We start from the raw sequence: 18692 nt of genomic DNA on the forward strand, positions 1-18692 counted from the left end.
CTTCAGTAATAGTCACAAGTCTGCTCAGTGCCTTGGACAGCACAGTCACCATACTGGGCACTGCTTGAGGTCATTTCAGAAGAGAGTGAAGGTTTTTCCTGATCTAGTATCAAACATAGCCTTGAGCAGCTTTAAAAACATTTCTGTATTTTTAAAAGGGGGAAATGATTTTAAAGGGGAATTTAAGGGTTTTAAACTAAGACAGAGGAGATTTAGGTTAGATATTAGTTTTTCCACACAGAGGGTGGTGACGCACTGGAACAGGTTGCCCAAGGAGGTTGTGGATGCCCCATCCATGGAGGCATTCAAGGCCAGGCTGGATGTGGCTCTGGGCAGCCTGGTCTGGTGGTTGGTGACCCTGCACACAGCAGGGGGGTTGAAACTAGATGATCTTAGAGGTCCTTTTCAACCCAGGCCACTCTGTGATTCTGTAAAAAGTGTCTCTTCATACCTATTAACCTGGAAACATTTTTGCAGTATTTACATCTCCAATACTTTTAAATACCAGCCTTCTCTTCAATGATAGCATTCCAGAGACGTGCAACTGAAGGGCCTATATAAAAAAATATTCTCTATGCAAAATTCTTTTTTCTGAAAACACTACAAGATGAGTGCAATGCCAGATAATGGAGCAGGTCCACATTGACTTACACAGATTAAATTAATAACAACATCTACTCCCATTGCCCAAAGTAGCAAAGAAATAAGGCTATAGCTATTCAAATTTGATTGGTAGTGAAGCAGATGCTGAATATCTTTATTTCTATTCCATTTGGTCTTTACTCTGTCTAATGAAAGATTATTTCACTTTTGTAAGCAACATTTTCATGAACTTTTAATATGCAAATGAATGGTGTTCTGTTATAAATAAACTTGAAAATGAAGTGGATTATTTGACATTAAACCTGTTTCCTCTTTACTGACTATTACCACTGTTTTTCACCATCCCATCACTGTGATTGCTCTGCAGGAAGACTTTTTATCACTGTAAGACCTTCTGTCCCAATCTGAATGTAGGATGCAATATAAATAACATGTTACATTTAAAAAGGACTTGAAAAGAGACTGGTCTCTGTGAAGTTAAATCCTACCTGGACCAGTTCCATCATGGCTAATCAGAACTTTCTCCAAGTCTCCAAGTGAGACAGCCTTTATGAAGAAAATATCCATCTGTGGAAACATACAAGGAAAATAACAAAGGTCACAATCACAGCTATCATTTTAAGAGTATAGTCATTTATTTTTTTTCCTTTTGCAAAATAAACATGGGTTTCTTATATTGGTCTTGGCCAGATAGGACAAATGTATGAAAATGTTCCAAGGTGAAGAGCACCTTAAAAAATATTCCACAGAATAGCATTTGATTCCTTTGACGTGACACAATGATTAAATGCGAAGAAAGCTTTGGTCATCTTTATAGCTCTTTCTGCCTCACGAAGAATGGAAAAACTCTTGGGAATAAGGATTTAGAGGTTGATTCTAAAATTCATAACGATGTATTCAGGAGAACAAAAATGGTATTTTTACTATTTTATGTGTATGTCTAATATAAATAATCAGCACTACATAAATTCTACTATTCAGTGCTTTTAGAAAACAATTTTTTTCCAAAATCAACAGATAAATATTATTCACATTATGTAATTCTGTATGTAGCATTGAAAAAAGAATATCTATGAGAAAGCAGCAAGTTACTTTTATTAAAATAACTAAAAAGATGTTTACACATGTTGAAGAAACAGTTTGCAAGCCATAATTTACTCTCATTGATCAGAACTAGCACTGATTTTACTTCACCTGTCCATGTTGAAACTTTACTTTATTGTTCTTAGATCTATGGAGCTTCCTTTTGCCAGCATCTCCTCTTGTCCCAATAAGATTGATATAAACATTAAAATCTGTTTCAGCACCAAGTTTAGCACCTGTGTGAACATGGATCTCATACACAAGCACTAGAAGAAGAAAAAGCTTGAAATTATCCTTATAGTTCATGCAAGATTCAAAACCTTTCTCAACAAAATTTGGCCAGAAGACCACAAGTTTGTAAATAGTAACAGCTATCCATATGTCTGTCCCCTGTAGGTTCAAGCCTCGTAATTCTTGACGCACAAAAAACCCTGAAAATACTAAACTTTGCATTTATGTTGAGTATAGGAGTCCATCTGCTCAAAGCAGTCTACCTAGTAAAAGTTCCCTTGTGCTCCATTTTCTTCTCTCGTTCTATGTTTAGTATTCATGATTTCAGGGCATAATTTGCAAAATCATTCTTGCCAAGTTATCTGGAGACTTGTTCCTTAGGCGTGCTCTCAGACAATGGTTACATTTCACTGGTACCAAGACCTTGTCAACCTCCAGATTTGCGTAAAACAGAATTTTGTGATGTGTAACCTTAATATGACAAGAACAGTAAGATCATGAATCTCAGCAATTTTAGATTTTCACCTCACACACAATGGTAAACAAGAACATGAATGGATTTCCTTGTTATAAAAGGTGGACACCCCACCTGCTTTTGAAGGTTTCATCATTTATCACTAGTGGATGCTAACTCTTTTAAAGAAAGCTATGAATTAAAAGATATTTTCAACTTTTTAATTTCTCTTGTTCTAGAAAAAAGTCTTACAGATAAACAAATATCTTCAAGGAATTAAGGCATATAACTCAGAGTTACTGTATTAATGTATTTTTCACCACAGTAATATAACTGCTTACCAAATAAGCATACTTACATTAAAAATAACTAATTGTAATAATTACATACTATTATATTTCATGCATTTTTTCCTCATTCTGACTTACAAAAACATTCCTATTTACATTGTAATGGCAATTTTTCCATGCAATGCGTCTGCTCTATTCACAGCTGGTCACTTCTGCTTCTATCTAGTAAATCATAGAGGAAATTACTGTTTCAATAATGGAAAATTTCATAGCACTTTTGAAATAAAGAAAGGCAGTGACAGTCCTAACACTACCTTTAAGAGGGAACTAGGTTGAAAACAGTTGAAGCTTGATACTGGAAAAAAAATCCTACAAATATTTAAGCTATATTACTCTTACACTACCAAATAGTAGAATCATGCATTTTCTATAAATTTTTCATTCACTGAACCCCATGGCAACTTATAAGACTTAAACATCATACCACTGAACGAGTAATTTCTGATTCCCAGCAGAATATTTAAAGAAGTAGTAAAATAATATGGCAAGCACTTAAGGGCAGAAAATACCCCCAGATGTATTCAAAAGTAGGTAGGAAATGTTGATGACAGTATGCTTAAGAAATTAGAAAACTTTTAATTCATATGAAATAATCCTGAACTAGAAAGGACACTGTCTCCAACTCAATGCCACTATTACAACTGTGACTCAAAATTGCAGGAAAGTGTCCTGATCAATTTTATTATTTTCTACACTTCCAACCATTCACTGTAGCTCTCACATCCCTGCATTACTATATCACCAGATAGACGGAGATATGAATAATCTCCACAATACACATTTTCAAAAAACAGTCTTAAGGTTTCTCACAGAGCACGTGGTATTAAAAAAAAAAAAAAAAAAAAAAAGGGAGGTGTGGCTAGCAAGTAACAAAAAGAAATGGAGCTATTAATTTGCATAGTTAAGTTATGTATTCAAATGTCATTCCATATTGTAGAGTTTTTGACTCATAAAACTACAGAATAACTCAATTTTGAAGGGGCTCACAAGGATTATTGAGTTAACTCCTGGCTCCACACAGAATCACATAAAAATCAAACCCTATATGTGAAACTATTGCCCAAACACTCCTGGATCTCCAGCACTCAGGGCTGTGCCCACTGCATGGGCAGCCTGCTCCCCCCCCCACCGCCCTGTGGTGCAGACCCTTTCCCTAACCCCCAGCTCCCCTCCCCTGACACAGCTCCATGCCGTTCCCTCAGGTCCTGTCACTGTGACACAGAGCAGAGCTCACAGCTGCCCCTCTGCTCCCCGTGAGGAGCTGCAGCCACTATCAGGCATCCCCTCAGCTCCTCTGCTCTGGGCTGAGCAAACCCAGGGACCTCAGACGCTTCTCATACAGCTCAACCTCTAGACTCTTCCTCATGTACACAGCCCTCCTTTGGTGACTCTTAAATAGCTTTATGTCCTTCTTATGTCGAGGTGCCCAAAACTACACACAGTGCTCAAGGTGATGCCAAGTACTCATAACACTTTATCATTACTTTTGCTATATTCATACTGCACATAGTTCAATAACAGGAGGATACTTGACGATTAAGACATTATTCAAAGGACAGAGAACAATGGGTGACAATATGCAATGAAAGGAAACATTCTAGAAAGCAAAGAGTCACACTGATCATGAACAGGACAAAGTCTTTTCAGGGAGTGGGGAAGGTGAGAGATCACATTTCCAAAAAAAAAAAAAATACCCTAAAGATTATATTCAGTATTGCCATCCATTTTAATAACAGAGCTAGACTACCTGAGGAGGAAGGCACTATGGATCAGCATGAAGTCTCCTTCATGCTTTTATGTTCTTACATTGTCATTCTGAAAAAGGAAAGTATCAGTGGGAGCCAAGTAAAAGGGTTTAGCTAAGGGAAGACTGACTATGCTATGACTGTTTATACACAAAATTGGTTTCTATATTATTTACACCTACAAGTAATTCCCACGATCAAAACTGTAAAGCTTCCATAATGGTAACTACTCCATTAAAGCATAGTCAAGGCTATTTTAATAAACCCCTTCACAATAAATGATGACTAAAAGAGAATACAAATGATTTTTTTCCTTTCTGGAGGGACACCAAACCAAATGGATTAAGTACAGGAAATACCAGAACAGACTTTTTTTTTTTTTTTTTTTTTTAAACACCATGGAACACAACACAGTATTAGAAGCTAAATAAATGACAGATCCTTTTGTAGCTCTGCACTTCTCTTTGGTAACTAGAGAGATTATAATGATCTAATCAAGTACATTCGATTGCCACAAGCCTAAATAATTTAGTCTGAAGTAGAAAACATGTACATGTTGAAATGTAAAGAACAGAAAAATATTTTCCATTTTCCTTGCATCTATACATCTTTCACCATCTGGAGAACGTTAGATCTGACATTTATTTAGGCTACACAATCTGTATTATTTAGAAAGAACCTCCTTCTTAACAAAAAGACCAGATTATACTTCGATTTTTGTATAAATTAACAATACTCTATGAATTAGGGTGCTGTATTAGGATAATAAATGGAATGCTCCTTTACTTTAGCTTGTCTGTATGTTCACACATTTTATAGGAAACTCACAATTAAAAATAATAATAATAATAATAATAATGGAATGCAAGGAAAATAGTATTCAAAAATGTCCTGTACATCCCACTACAGAAAAGTGTTTGGAATAAGATAAGCTTTCACTAAATAGACTGCATAGGTTAGATATTTTCTCTGCAAATGGCAACGTAGGTTACAGAGTAACTAAACCAGATGCAATTTCTTCAAACTGTCAAGTAGTTCCTCTGTATTGCAGAATAACTACAAAAGAGTGTTAATGGCTACTGAGTAGGGATTGCTTAAATATAACGACAATATATGCCACTATATAACAGATAAGGCAAGGCATAGCAGCTGTTTGATGAACACTTAAGACAGATACAACCAAGACTGGAGAACAAACCTATCAGCTGAATGCACTGCTGAGATAGCGAGACTCACCATATGTGAAATTTGCTTGTTTGTAGTTTTCTGTTCATTATTTGTTGTGTATGGCAAAACAAGAAAATCTTAGAAAGTATGTTCAGCCTCTGTGTCTGATTTCATTTCCTTTGAGAAACTGATCTACTCTAAGGCCCTCACTGTCACAACATCTGAAATAGAGACATGCTTCACAGCAGTAAGAAAAAGCAATCACACAATTTTGAGAATTACAGCTCTATGACCTGATCCTCTTCTCTGCAGAGGCATTTTTGTTACACGATATTCTACTGATTTAATGAAACTACATGAACAAAAAACTGAGATGGCAAAAAATAGAGGTAGGAAAAAAGATATAAAATAGGCAGAAAAAAAAAAAAAGAAACAAAAAGTTGAATAATATAAAGACAACTATTGAACAGAAGTCATGAAATACTACTTCAGCATTCAAAGGGACCTGTTAGACTCACATTTAGGCAGTTCTATCTAATGTGGGGCATATCAGAGTGATAGAACACACATCCTGAAAAATGCAATAAGTTTGATAAAGGATATAAGAGGATTAATTAACACAGAATGGCTGGAGTAAACCTCAGGTAGCACTCACTAGAAAATAAAGTGACCTTCTGGACAGTAAGAGATTGAGATTTACAAGTTCCTAAAATGGTTGATTAAGACAAGCTTAATAATCAAACAGAAAACTCTGATACATGGATGCATAGATGAAAAAGTTGAAAGAAGGGAGAGAAAATGTTTTCAGACAGAGGTGGTGAGTTCTAAATGGTTGTACAAAAGATAGACACCAAATGAATAGAACTATGCTTAAAAATGGCATAGGTGCTTAATACCAAAAGGAGTATAAGAGTTACTGAGCAGTCAGTGTATAAATTTCAAATCTATATTCTCTTAGTCTGTAAAAACACACTACTGCTACTGTTTAAGATATTATCTTGAGACTTCCAGTGTTTTGTTATGTCTCAACTCCAGCTTCTGGCTTCTATCAATAACATTTTCATGAACACGAACTACCTGGACAAAAGTGAGAAAGAAAGGAAGTTCTGTTTCTATGGTCATGAAGTAAATGTGAACTAAGGGCATATGAAGCCAATAAAATACAAATTAAAGAACCCTTTTCTTTCTTTCTTTTTCAGATTTCTAATTCTGGGCACCTGAATCAAGGTTTCCAGTGTATAGGATAAGGTATATTTCTGATCATTCACCAATGGCAAGAGTTAGTTTGACCTCCAATCTGTAAGCACAGAATATATCTCTCATTTCCTTCTGAAGAAGTGATATGCAGAATTCAGTCACAAGCAGCAAAATTTGTTCTGCATTAAAGACTAAATAAATATTTTGGTATGTTTTGAGAAGAGAAAATAATCATATTAAGGTTGAAGAAGAATTTATCAGTGAGAATAACAGAAAAGCTTTCATGGCTGAAATATTTGTCTTTTCATGTTGACTTAATACATGCTACTGACCTACTGTTATTTCTTTCCACAGTAATTTTAACAAAGGAGTCATTAATTTAAAGTTCCATTTAAGAGTAGAGGAATTTCAGAGATATAGAATTATCACATTATTCATACACTGAATAGGTTTCCTCCATATTGCAGCTGAGCCCAATGACACTGTTGTGCATATTAGTTTGAGTCAAGAAACTGAATTTCCTGATAGGCCCATGGAATTCTCGCTTTCTTGCTTGCTGATTTTAGAGCAAAATAATAGATTCTTTTTGGATGAAACTAAACCAGAGGATACATTCCAGGAAAACAATGAAGATGATCTTGCCAGAAATTGGCAATATGTCCAATTGGCAATCAGAACGAGCCCAGACTTACTTCCCATTTAGAGCACATGATGATGCCTCTGGTTTCTTAGCTCACTGAGTTTTTAACACGTACTGCTTCACTGGACGAATCCACTCCTGTCAGTCTGCCAGTACAAACAGACAAACTGGCCAAAGAGCACAAAACACAGAGAGACAGTAATTGCTATACAACATTAAAATTGTTGGACTGTTGCTATCCAGTCCTCATCTAAGAATGGTGATCCAATATGTCAGGACAATGCAACAGGGTAACAACCTGGGCTCTTTGCTTCCCTATGATATTCCTGCTTTAATTAAATTATCATTTTACTTTGACTCATTAAACAGAAAGACTGAAGCTCTGTCATAGAATTTTATCATTTAGTACTTGCCACCTGATCTGCAGAAATAATACTCGGCATTTTGCCACGACAGGAGGGTAAAACGTGGATTGGCGCAGCATTAAGTTTAAAACAGTACAAATTCTTAATGGCTGATAGTGTTTGAGAGGTACTGTCTTCCCCAGAAGTGAAGCATAGACTTTTTGAGGAGTTATAAATACAAAAACCCTATCAACTGAAGACATTTCAATTACAATTACAGAATCTGAGTTTCTAATATCTGCTTTCATTTACTCCTGGTATTTAGAGCAATACTGTAAAAACCACATATGGAAAATTTTGAGTGATTTAATAGATGTTATTATTCTAAGGATCTAGCACTGGAAATTCAAGCTAGATTCTTGCATGTGAATAAGGTCTTTCCATGTTCAGCCTCAGTACTTAGGTATATAAACATAAGCTATATGTAGGGAAAGGTTCTGCTGTTGTCTATTCATTGTAGCAGTAAGAACCATGAGGGGGCTTTTCAGAAGCTGCCTCATGCCAATGGAGGAGAAATGCAGATTGAATTTTTTTGTTTGAACGTAAGCTATTCTCAAGTTTTGGGGATGAGAAAATATGCCAGTGGTCTTTTCCTTTTGCTTGCTTTTGAGCAGGAGGAAGAAGGGGAAAAGGTGTTTGGAATCTCTGGCCTCACTCCCAGCCACAGTCCTAGGCTTTTGCACAACATTTACAGCACATCCCTAGAGTGGGTTGACACACGTGGGATAATGTCTGCAGTGAGCTGTCAGCTGTAATACTGAAGTGCCACAGCCTCAAATTATAGCCACAGATATACAGCCATATTTCAGACATAGATTCTCAAACTACCCAAGTAGGCCAATGATCAGATCTTTCTTCCACCACCGGATTTTGCTTCCACCACTAGAAGATCAGCTGACTCAGAAGAAAGAAGAAAAAGAAAGAAGAAAAAGAAAACTAGCAAGCTGTGTGATGCAGATAAAAGAACTTAACAGAAAAAAATTTCTGAACTATTGTCAGGATTTCACAGCCCCAGCAATCTTCATCTTGCGGAGTACAGAGAAGATAATATTCTTCAGAGCATTTCAACTTCAAAAAAAGCACATTTACGAATCAGTTTTACAATAGGAAAGAGAACCCTAGCTATTTACATAAGTAGTCAGTGCCTCCTGAATCATCAAACATGGATAAAAATTTAGTAGAGATAACGCTCAAGTCATTACTATTTGCTTCGGTCATCTTTTGCACCATTTCAGGCAGTCAGCACATCCTAACCTCTTTCTGTATTTGCGTGCATACTTTCCTTAGTGGAAAATAAGTCTAAACCTTCTAAGCTGGAATTTTTCCTGCCTAAGCCTCAATACTTGTTTTCTCTTTCAAATCAGTACAGTATTCCATCAGCTACACAGATTCCCATTTGAAGTTTATAGCCACATAAACAGTAAGAAAAGTCAAAATGTCTTGTATCACGCATCCCCTAACTTCAAAAGTTCAGCCCTATCTGAAGACAATCAATTCTCCATGTTAGGTTGGATGTATGGGCCACCTGCACACACACAGGAGTGCAGGCAGCTGGATCCCAAATAGCACCCTACTCTGGCTTCTCCCAGGCCTATCACAAAAGCCATCAGCCCACCTGCACAAGCATAGGGGTACAAGTGCAGATGGGAACTCATATTAAGGACTCAGACGTATTGACACCTTGCCTGATCCCCTCTCAGGGTTGTCCCAGGACAGCCTCAGCCCCAGTGTCCAGGGGTGAAACCCATGACCATGAGTCAGAGCCAGAGCATCTTTCTGGGCGAAAAAGATGAGACTGGTGGGTGTGGGGCAAAATACGGGATGCAGGGATTCCCCTAACACTGCTATGTTGCCATGATGCTATAAAGCTAAGCCAAAAGTATCCAATATAAACCTTTCAACTTATTTTCATAGAGTGACATTTAAGTGTTTACCAAGTTCTGAACATAATGTCTAAATTCCAATGCCCATAACTTGGAAAACCGTTGAGCAATTTTTGCTTAGTTTGGTAAACCAAAAACCAATATCTGGAACTGCTAGAAAAAGTGAGACTAGGTGGAGAAATAATCAAAAGAATTATGATGGAGTAGACTTCCAAGGATCACCTAGTTCAACAACATGCTCCGGTCAGTTAAATAAAAGGTCTCAGAATCTGGAAGTAAATCAATTGAAAAAAAAAAGCTAGGGAAAAAACAAACGAACAAACAAACAAAAAAAAAAAAAAGCACAAAAACAATAAATCAAAAATCAGCTCCATAGTTTTAGGACTTTGTAAGGTAGGTAGTAGAGTTTGGTTGGTTGAAGTGGACAAAAAAAAAAAAAAAAAAAAAAAAGGATAAGGGAAAAATCACACTTTCTTCTAAGGAATAAGTTGAGTAATAACAAGTTAAACAGTAAAATTAGAAGAAAAAAAAGCTGAGCTAAATTTATATTAAATTTATATTAATTTATCTTATACTTATAACTTTATTTAAAATTTTTAGCACAAGATTTTCATAGTTAAGTAAATGTATTACTACTAGAAGATACTAAATTGATTTGAAAATACGGGACATAAATTACTAAATCATATCAGATTATCATTAAACAATAAGTAGCACATCATTTGTTCTGCTAGAGAAAATGACTTGATGTATAATCAATGGATATCAGGATGTTACAATCACAAATAAACAAGAGAGTTAGGCGAAGTAGACTACGATAACAAGAGAGAATAAATGGAAGGCTTACCCTTGTGCTGGGCTCACCACAAAACACCAGAAGGAGGGATCTCCAGACGAGATCCTTCCCCACTGGTAGCCAGCTCTAAAATAGGTCTAGGAGGGGTGCAGCCTGGCTCCACACCTTCCAGCAGCACAGGTGAATTGCCTTCACCTGTGCTCCTCTGGCTGGCTCATGGCTCGCCTCAGGTGATCAATCAGAGGTTCAGGCCGTGACTCAGTAGTTCCCATACACTTGATGTGGTTTGCTCAGTACTTGTAGGCAATTAGCTTTCAAATAGGAAATGCAGATGGATAGCATTTCATTTGCTTGTTCTCTAGAAACTAAATAGGAAATCCTTGGGAGGCCATGCTGAGTTTACATTGATACTCAATTTAAATGTGCCTGAAATCAATAAGTAGTTTGTAAACCTTACAATTTCAGGAAATTTCTAAATCCTTTCTAATACATCTTTGCATACAATCTTGAGACAAATATTTTAATGAAGTTAACATTTTTGCTAAAGCGATGAAAGAAGCAGTAAGTGAATGTTTAGAAAGACTAAATAAATTTGCTGTTTTAAAAATATTCCTAGGCTTTAACAGCAGTGACCTGACTTTTCACCTTTCATCATGTTGAACTAATGGTTTATATAACATGACTTTTCCATTATTTTTCTGCTGGAGCTTCATAGACTTTTATGTTGCTGTAATTAACTGCATATATTGTGGTTTACACACCATAGGGCCCTGCTCATCCTGTCACTCTTGGTTCCACAAATTTCCTATTAAAGTCAATAAATATTCTGTAGAATAGAAAAAAGAAGAGCAGAAGGGAAAGGTGAGCTGGTAATGCGTATCTCAGTATCTTCTGGCATCTTTAACAAAGATCAGTAGCCTTCTTTGACCTCAAAACTCATGAAAACATTCAAACATCACCAGCCTTACTGCTTAATCAGAGAATTATATTCTCTAAAGACTTTTCACTTGTTAGATATTTTCATCTGAAATTATTTTACCTCATGAACTACATGATGATCCATTTTTATGCTGAGCCACTGAATCCTTGCAATGGTCACTATTTAATTTCAAAAACAGTTTGCCTAAATGATAGCACCTATCTCTGCAAGGCTTGCCACTGTTGGACAGTATTTTCTACCAGCTGTATCATTGTCATTCTGTTAATTTCAAAAGCATTCCATAAAAACAAAACAAAACATTATGCTGCATGATTACACTAGCTCCTTATTTCTCTATAGAATCCTAGGACTATTTGAATAATAACTTTATATGATGGGCTATTTACTGCTTCGCTTGAAGAGAGCGGAGTGCAATGAAGTTGTGGATAAACTTTCAGGTCACAGAAGTGCCACTCTGTAGTCAATCATTTCTATGTTAATGGCTGAGACTTGAGTTTGATTTGAAAATGTGCATATGGTGATTCAGATCACTGATTCCTGGTAAAGAATATATTTTGCAATACAAGAAAAGATGATACTGAGCTTACTAAAAAGACCGTGATACTAGATGATATTATAAACCTTGGTACAACTTAATTTCCTGCCAGATGTAAATAGGCTAGTTACTCTGAAGAGAAGCATTTGTCAGTGATTTAGGAGCACTTTAACACACCAAGAATGCTAAGAGGAGTAAAATACCCTGGCCATAGCTATATTCTGATGGTGAGAAGGGAAGGAGTGGGGCAGGGTGATCGCTTTCCACTTCTTTCAAACTAGAAAGCATCTTGTAATGGAAAGGTTTGTTTCATGATTATGTTAACTTTTCAACAATGTTTCCTGGAAGAAATATGAAAAGCTGTCATGTACTCACAGAATGAGGCCAGTGAACACGTAATCTAACATACTGAGCACGTACATGGCAAAATTTCCTTTGTAGAGTTTCTTATTGCCACTTCTCTCCATGTATCACCTTCACCCTTGTCTTCTGCAAGCCAGCACTCTATGGGCAGACAAATCTCTTCTTGAGAAGAAGGAGACATTCTTTCAAGTCTGATTTCCTCCAGGTACCAGCTGGGATCATTACCAGTGTTGTCATGGCCAATGCGGATTTTATATAGCTGCCCAAGATCCCTGATATTAATCTGTAACAAGTAAAAAAAAATATCACAAATTTGAATTAAAAAATTAATCCTGTTATCTTTTAACAATCCTTCTTAGACTGGCATGCAAACTAAGTATGCAACTAACACATAACTAGAGTTCTGTTCTTCAGAAAATGATGCTTTAATACCCAATGAATGTGAGAGCAATCAAGCAAAAGCATATGAAGTAGTCTAAGAGTAATTCAACTGACTTGATTACAGTACTATTTCAAGTGACAGAAGAGCTCAAGCAATTCAGTTCCTTTTAAGATCTCTTGACAGAATCCTTTTGGTAGCATGGTAATGAAAACTTCTGATTCTATACAAATATTTTAATAAACAGAAGTACCTTCAGTAAATGCTCCATGCAGTGATATATTTTACAGTCCACAGAATTACTGTGAGGAAAGCTCCATTAACTATTCCTACCACTTATCAGTCTGCTGTGGCACACTTTTCCCTTTGCCTTCTACGTTTATGAGTATTGGTGTCAGGGTTAACTGTTTCTGTAAGTGCTGACACCAGAGTGCAGCAAATTTGAACAATAAAACATGGCTATGTCACATTGAACACTGCAGCCCTGAAATAAGAACTACTTTCTGTTGGTCTGCAGAAATTTTTTTGAGCAGTGCTGATGGCAGGCACCTAAGCACAAAAGTAAGGTTAACTGCTTTCATTTCATTGATGTTTTTGAAAGCTCATGGAAAGGGGAAAATAATCACAGAAGGGGAAAATAAAAATTAAAAAAAAAAAAACTTTAAGAATATTTATTTCACTTATTTACTACTGTTTGACATTAAAAACATCGGGGAAGAGTGTGGGTAAAGGAAGAGCACAGATGGACAAGCAGATAACAAACACTAGCATTGCCCCAATAATGAAAATAATCGAAAATGATGAAGTAAGTTTTGTGTTTGAAAGTCCTCTGGCTCACTTCTGGGAGGCAATATTAATGTCTGACTGAGAATGAGAATTTCCTCTGATGGTTTTTGTAAAGCAACACTGTAAGTCAGTGTCTTCTCTTTGGTTCATATGGTTCAGCTCTGTGGAGCTGGGGAACACTGGGACAATAGAGACATATTTCATTCACTCTTGTTGAAAAGTTTTCCTGTGCAGTGATACAGAGAGATGTTACTCTGACATTTCTTGCCCATGAGAATCATCATGAAAGAGAATCTTGTATTCCTAGATGATCAACATTTCCTTGTTTCCCTGAAACAAACCTGGCACAATTCAGGCTTGTATGATAGCATCAAGACAACTGTGCTGATGGTATAAAGTCATACTTATGAAGTATGAGTATAGAGTCATGCTTATGAATAAAGTAGCAGGTCTTCCTATAGTAAAAAAGTATGTTAAAGAAGTGACAACTGATCATATGATTGTAACTGTTGTAATGAAAACACACACATTAAAAACATGCTTCTAAGACAGCAAAGTTATAAGACCAGGTGAAGACTCTCTGAAACTAAACATAAATGTAACCCAGATGTAGGCTACTTTCCCACAATAACCCTCTCATATAGCCATAAAACAGAGACCCCTGTAGTGGGGAAGTGATTACTAAGGTTGCTTTGCAACAGTATATTAGAACTTTTCTGCTTTAATGAAAATTGAATGAAATGTAGTATTGGTAAAAACCAGAAGTGATATTCCCATGATACCGAGGCATTGACTGTTATTTGATGTTTTATAGGGCAATTCAGTAAAAGAAAAATTGAAACCTCATGCTCACGATGAAATTTTGGCACAGCCCTTGCTGAAAGAGGAGTGTCAGAGGCATCTCTGCATAGAGAGTTCTTACAGTGACTCTGAAATGGCCTCTTTTGCCTTCTGAAGCATCTAATCACTCATTTAGGTATGAAACAAACTGAAACATCAGTGATGAAAAAAATCTTGCATATATATTTATTGGGCATTGTGTGGGTCAGCTGAGAATTGAAGCCATAAAGCCATATCTTCCTCAATTATATTAACTTTATTTAGCCTATTATGCTAACAAACAAACTTTTTTTTGGGGGGGGGGGGGGAGAGAAATCTAAGATGGGTTGTGGTAGATGTTTGACAAACCACAGATACAACAGGAGAGAAGAAAGCTCACAAAAGATGTGTCAATTGACCAAAGGAAAAAAACTGATAATTTGAAATATAAAGAGATGGAAAAGCAAAACAACATTCATCACTATGCAAGGACTTCCTTTTACTGGATAATTGACACAATAATCCACCAAAACTGATAGAGTTTACAGAAAAACTGGCTTCCTGTTTAACATCTCTAAATATTCCTGTGCTTGCATCTTTTCTGTAATTCCTATCCCTCCGTAGCATTCTTGCTCTGAAAGAGGACACAGTGTAACAATATTAATGAAGTTATGACGATGTGCTAAGTGCAAATTCATCCAAAATGCCAAGCCAAATATGTGTTTGCTTTTGATTACAGGAAGGAAAAGAATGAGGCATCTTTTTCTCTTAAATTCTCAAATTATAAGATTTTCGGAATTATAACTTGTGGAGGACATAGAACCATTACAGATAAGGACACATATTGTGAATGAATGCTCTCTTCAAATTAATTTAAAATATAGTACACTGTCTAACTGAAAATATGTTTAATATTTCTGTTTCTGACTGATTAAGGGCGATCTCAGGCCAAAAGAAATCATGCTAATTCTTGGGTGGAAATTAAGGCAAGGATGTCAATAACGTTTTCAGCTTTTGTTGTAAATTTGAGAGTGGGAACAAATTATCTTGGGGTAAGATAGACTTACTTACTTTCCTGACTTACTTTCAAGTTACCTTTTACTACCTGGGACAGTATTATATGTACGTCAATTTTGTTCTTGCAGTGAACTGCAGACTGAAATACTCTTATAACATGGTAAAGTTACTCTTCTTCCAAAACAAATACTATATCATAGAGGTTGTTCCTTTATTTCCAATATTGACTAAATCATAAAATCAAAGAATGGCTTGGGTCGAAGGGACATAAAATATCATCTATGTCCAACCCCCTGCCAGTCCTATCCCATCCAACCTGGCTTTGAGCTCCTCCAGGGATGACATCTTTTACAGTTCACTTGTCGACTGACTGTGAAACCCCTCCTGCTGTATTAACTGATTTGTGCTAAATTCTGTGATGAGCACTAAAGGAAATGAACAGTTCAATCTCATAAATATCTTTCATTCCATCACTTAATATCCATAATAATATCTTTGTGAATACAGCGATAGCAGTAATTCTACTCTTTTTGTAGGACTTTTCTTCACCATAAAAAGATTACCCTATCCATCACTATCACACTTATTTTTCATAGTATCAATACCACACGATATTGAGAAAACTGCAGACCATATTTAAAAGTATCTCTTTTTTAAATAAAGGTAGATAAGTCACACCCATATACTAAGTGTTTACGTGGAGTTAGTCAAATTTACACTGCTAATCAATACAATTGCATCCTTTGCTCATTAATGTTACTTATTTTTTGTACAAGCTTAAGGAGAAAACTCTCTTCTTTCTAAAGGAAATATTAACTTTCATTTATTTTTTTTAAATGTGCCTTAGAAAACTCAGCCTTACATTTTGAAATTGAGGCTGAACAAAGCTCGTTTTATAGTTTGCCCTTAAGCACAAATGAAAATCTAGATTTACTAGGAAGTTCATTCTAGAGAGGATGCAAAAACTAGAGTTTGCTTATAAATTAGCTAAGCAAACAGATTTTTTCAGCCTCTAGAATGAGTATGATATTTTGAGTGAAGTCAGTATGACCTATTTTCAAGTACTTGAGATGTTTATCTAAGTGAAATGCGAAGTGATATCTTAACAAGAGAACATTGAGTGGAAAGAAACTTCAGTGTAATGGCAGAAAGAATATATGTAATGACTTTATTTCTCTTTTACATGGTAGGAGAAAAGTCACTGTATTACTGTTGTGCAGACTGTATTCTGCAAACTCTTTAAAATAAACTCAGGCTAGTATGAAAATGATTTGGATAAATCAGTACTTTAGGAGCAGCAACACCAAAATCCCAATGTCTAACACAATTGCTAAAGGCTATGCTTGACAGACAATTAATAATTTCATGTAAGGCAATCTCATTAACAGAATTTCTGAAAAGTCATGTGCAGCATTTGGATTCCTAAAATAAAGAGAAATCATTGACTTTTTTGTGTAACTCCTACATCATCTGTATATAAGAGAGAAATCTTAGAAAGTAGGAAACATTTTTACTCTGCGAGGATGCAGCTGGTGTTTCCAAAAATATCATAACTGATCTACCAACAAGGTACCCATGCTCGATGCATGGTTTTTGAAATTTCTGGCTGTCTGAATTTAGCCTATTCAAGAATCATGGTCATTGAACTTGTCAATGAACTCGAGAATCAGAATACGTCACTGCTACCTGAATACAAATGTAATGGTCTTACTAAAAAAAAAATAAAAGTGTGTATTGACATCTAAGGAGTAGGACTAAATAATTACATTAAAGCTGTGGAAAAAAAATCTTTTCTTTGTCAGTGTTGTTAGTTATGCCTGCTCCATGCATTTACAACATCAAGGTGTCAGTTCTTCAAAACAAGCACAAAATCCCCTCATTAGGAGAATGTAGCTATTTACATAGCTGAGGTTTCTCTGAGAGGATGGCACTTTTCCAGGTTAGTCCAAGTATGTTTTACTGGATGTGAAGCTTTCCAAAATGAGAATCAATACATTGCTTATCAAATGGTGTGAACTGAAATATAACCCAGCATTGTCTGTAAAAAAGCTCAAGCAAGGTCTCGCCATGTAAATAAACTCAAGCTCTACTTAGCCTTCACTATGAAGGTTCATGCCAAAAGAACGATGATGTGGTTAGACAAGAGCACCTTATGCATGAAGAGGTGATGCAGCTGAAGAAAGAACAGTGATGTGCACAAAACAGTGCTTCTAACAGTCGAAGATGCATTCGCATTCATTTAATAAAAGCTACATACACCAGAGTAGTCACTTCAATCCAAAACCTCAGACTAGGACTGGATTTCTCATTTACTCTCCTTCTGACTGTTGATTCTGTAACAACCAGATAGACCATGAACTGACCTCAGCAATATATGTGTCATTCCTTGATGGATTTACAGCAATATTTATCACTCAGATCTGAATATTACCTTTAACAGATGGATGCAGTATCCACTCAACACTATAGGTTACTGTGAGCACGTCGAACTTGAGCTTTCTGCATTCCATTCCTAGAGAGTAAAGGATTTTTTAATCCTGTTGTAAAGAAGGCCAACAGCCTCCTGCTCAGAAGGAAGAGCATAGCTAGCAGGACAAATTAGGTGGTCCTTCCCGTCTACTTATCCCTGTCGACACAAATCTGAGTGCTACATCCAATTCTGGGCCTCACACTACAACTGAAGAATCCAGTGAAAGGACATGAAGATGTCAAAGGGACTGAAGCATCTCTTCTATGAGGAAGGCTGGGGCTGTTCCGCCTGGAGAAGAGAAGGCTCAGAGTGCTCTCATCAATGTCTATAAATCATAGAACAGAATCCTTAAAGCTGGAAGGGACCTTTAAAGATCTCCTGGTCCAACTCCCCTAATACGAACAAGGACACTTACAGCTACACCAGGTTGCTAAGAGCCTGATCCAGCCTGGCCTTGAAAGTCACCAGGGACAGGGCTTCCACCACATCTCTGGGCAACCCGTTCCAGTGTCTAACTACCCTCACTGTAAAAGACTTTTTCCTTATATCCAACCTAAATCTACCCTCTTTTAGTTTGAAACCATTTCCCTTTGTCCTATCACTACAAATTCTGATAAAGAGTCTGTATCCTTCTTTCTTTTAGCTCCTCTTTAGATACTTTAAATACCAGAAAGGAAATTACAAAGAGGACAGAGCCAAGATCTTCTCAGTCATAATCAGGACAAGAGGCAATGGGCACAAGTTGAAATGACAATTTAAATGTAGAGATACAATAAAATTTACCTTAAACATATGGTGAAAAAAATGTACAAGTGGTCAAATACTGGAAC

The 18692-nt window shown here is 36.4% G+C and overlaps 1 protein-coding gene across 2 annotated transcripts in view; it reads right to left on the minus strand.

Annotated features, from left to right (window-relative positions):
• The window catches only part of LOC125691128 (lipoxygenase homology domain-containing protein 1-like), a 221619-nt gene that overhangs the window by 89018 nt on the left and 113909 nt on the right, over positions 1–18692 (minus strand). For both annotated transcript variants that reach the window (XM_048940117.1, XM_048940118.1), the window contains 3 exons: positions 12449–12674; positions 1798–1952; positions 1092–1170 (listed from right to left, as the gene is read on the minus strand). In XM_048940117.1, coding sequence (XP_048796074.1) covers positions 1092–1170; positions 1798–1952; positions 12449–12674 — 460 coding nt within the window. The remainder of the gene's footprint in view (positions 1–1091; positions 1171–1797; positions 1953–12448; positions 12675–18692) is intronic.

This window comes from Lagopus muta, chromosome 3, assembly GCF_023343835.1.
Source record: "Lagopus muta isolate bLagMut1 chromosome 3, bLagMut1 primary, whole genome shotgun sequence".
In the NCBI taxonomy this organism is placed as follows: Eukaryota; Metazoa; Chordata; class Aves; order Galliformes; family Phasianidae; genus Lagopus; species Lagopus muta.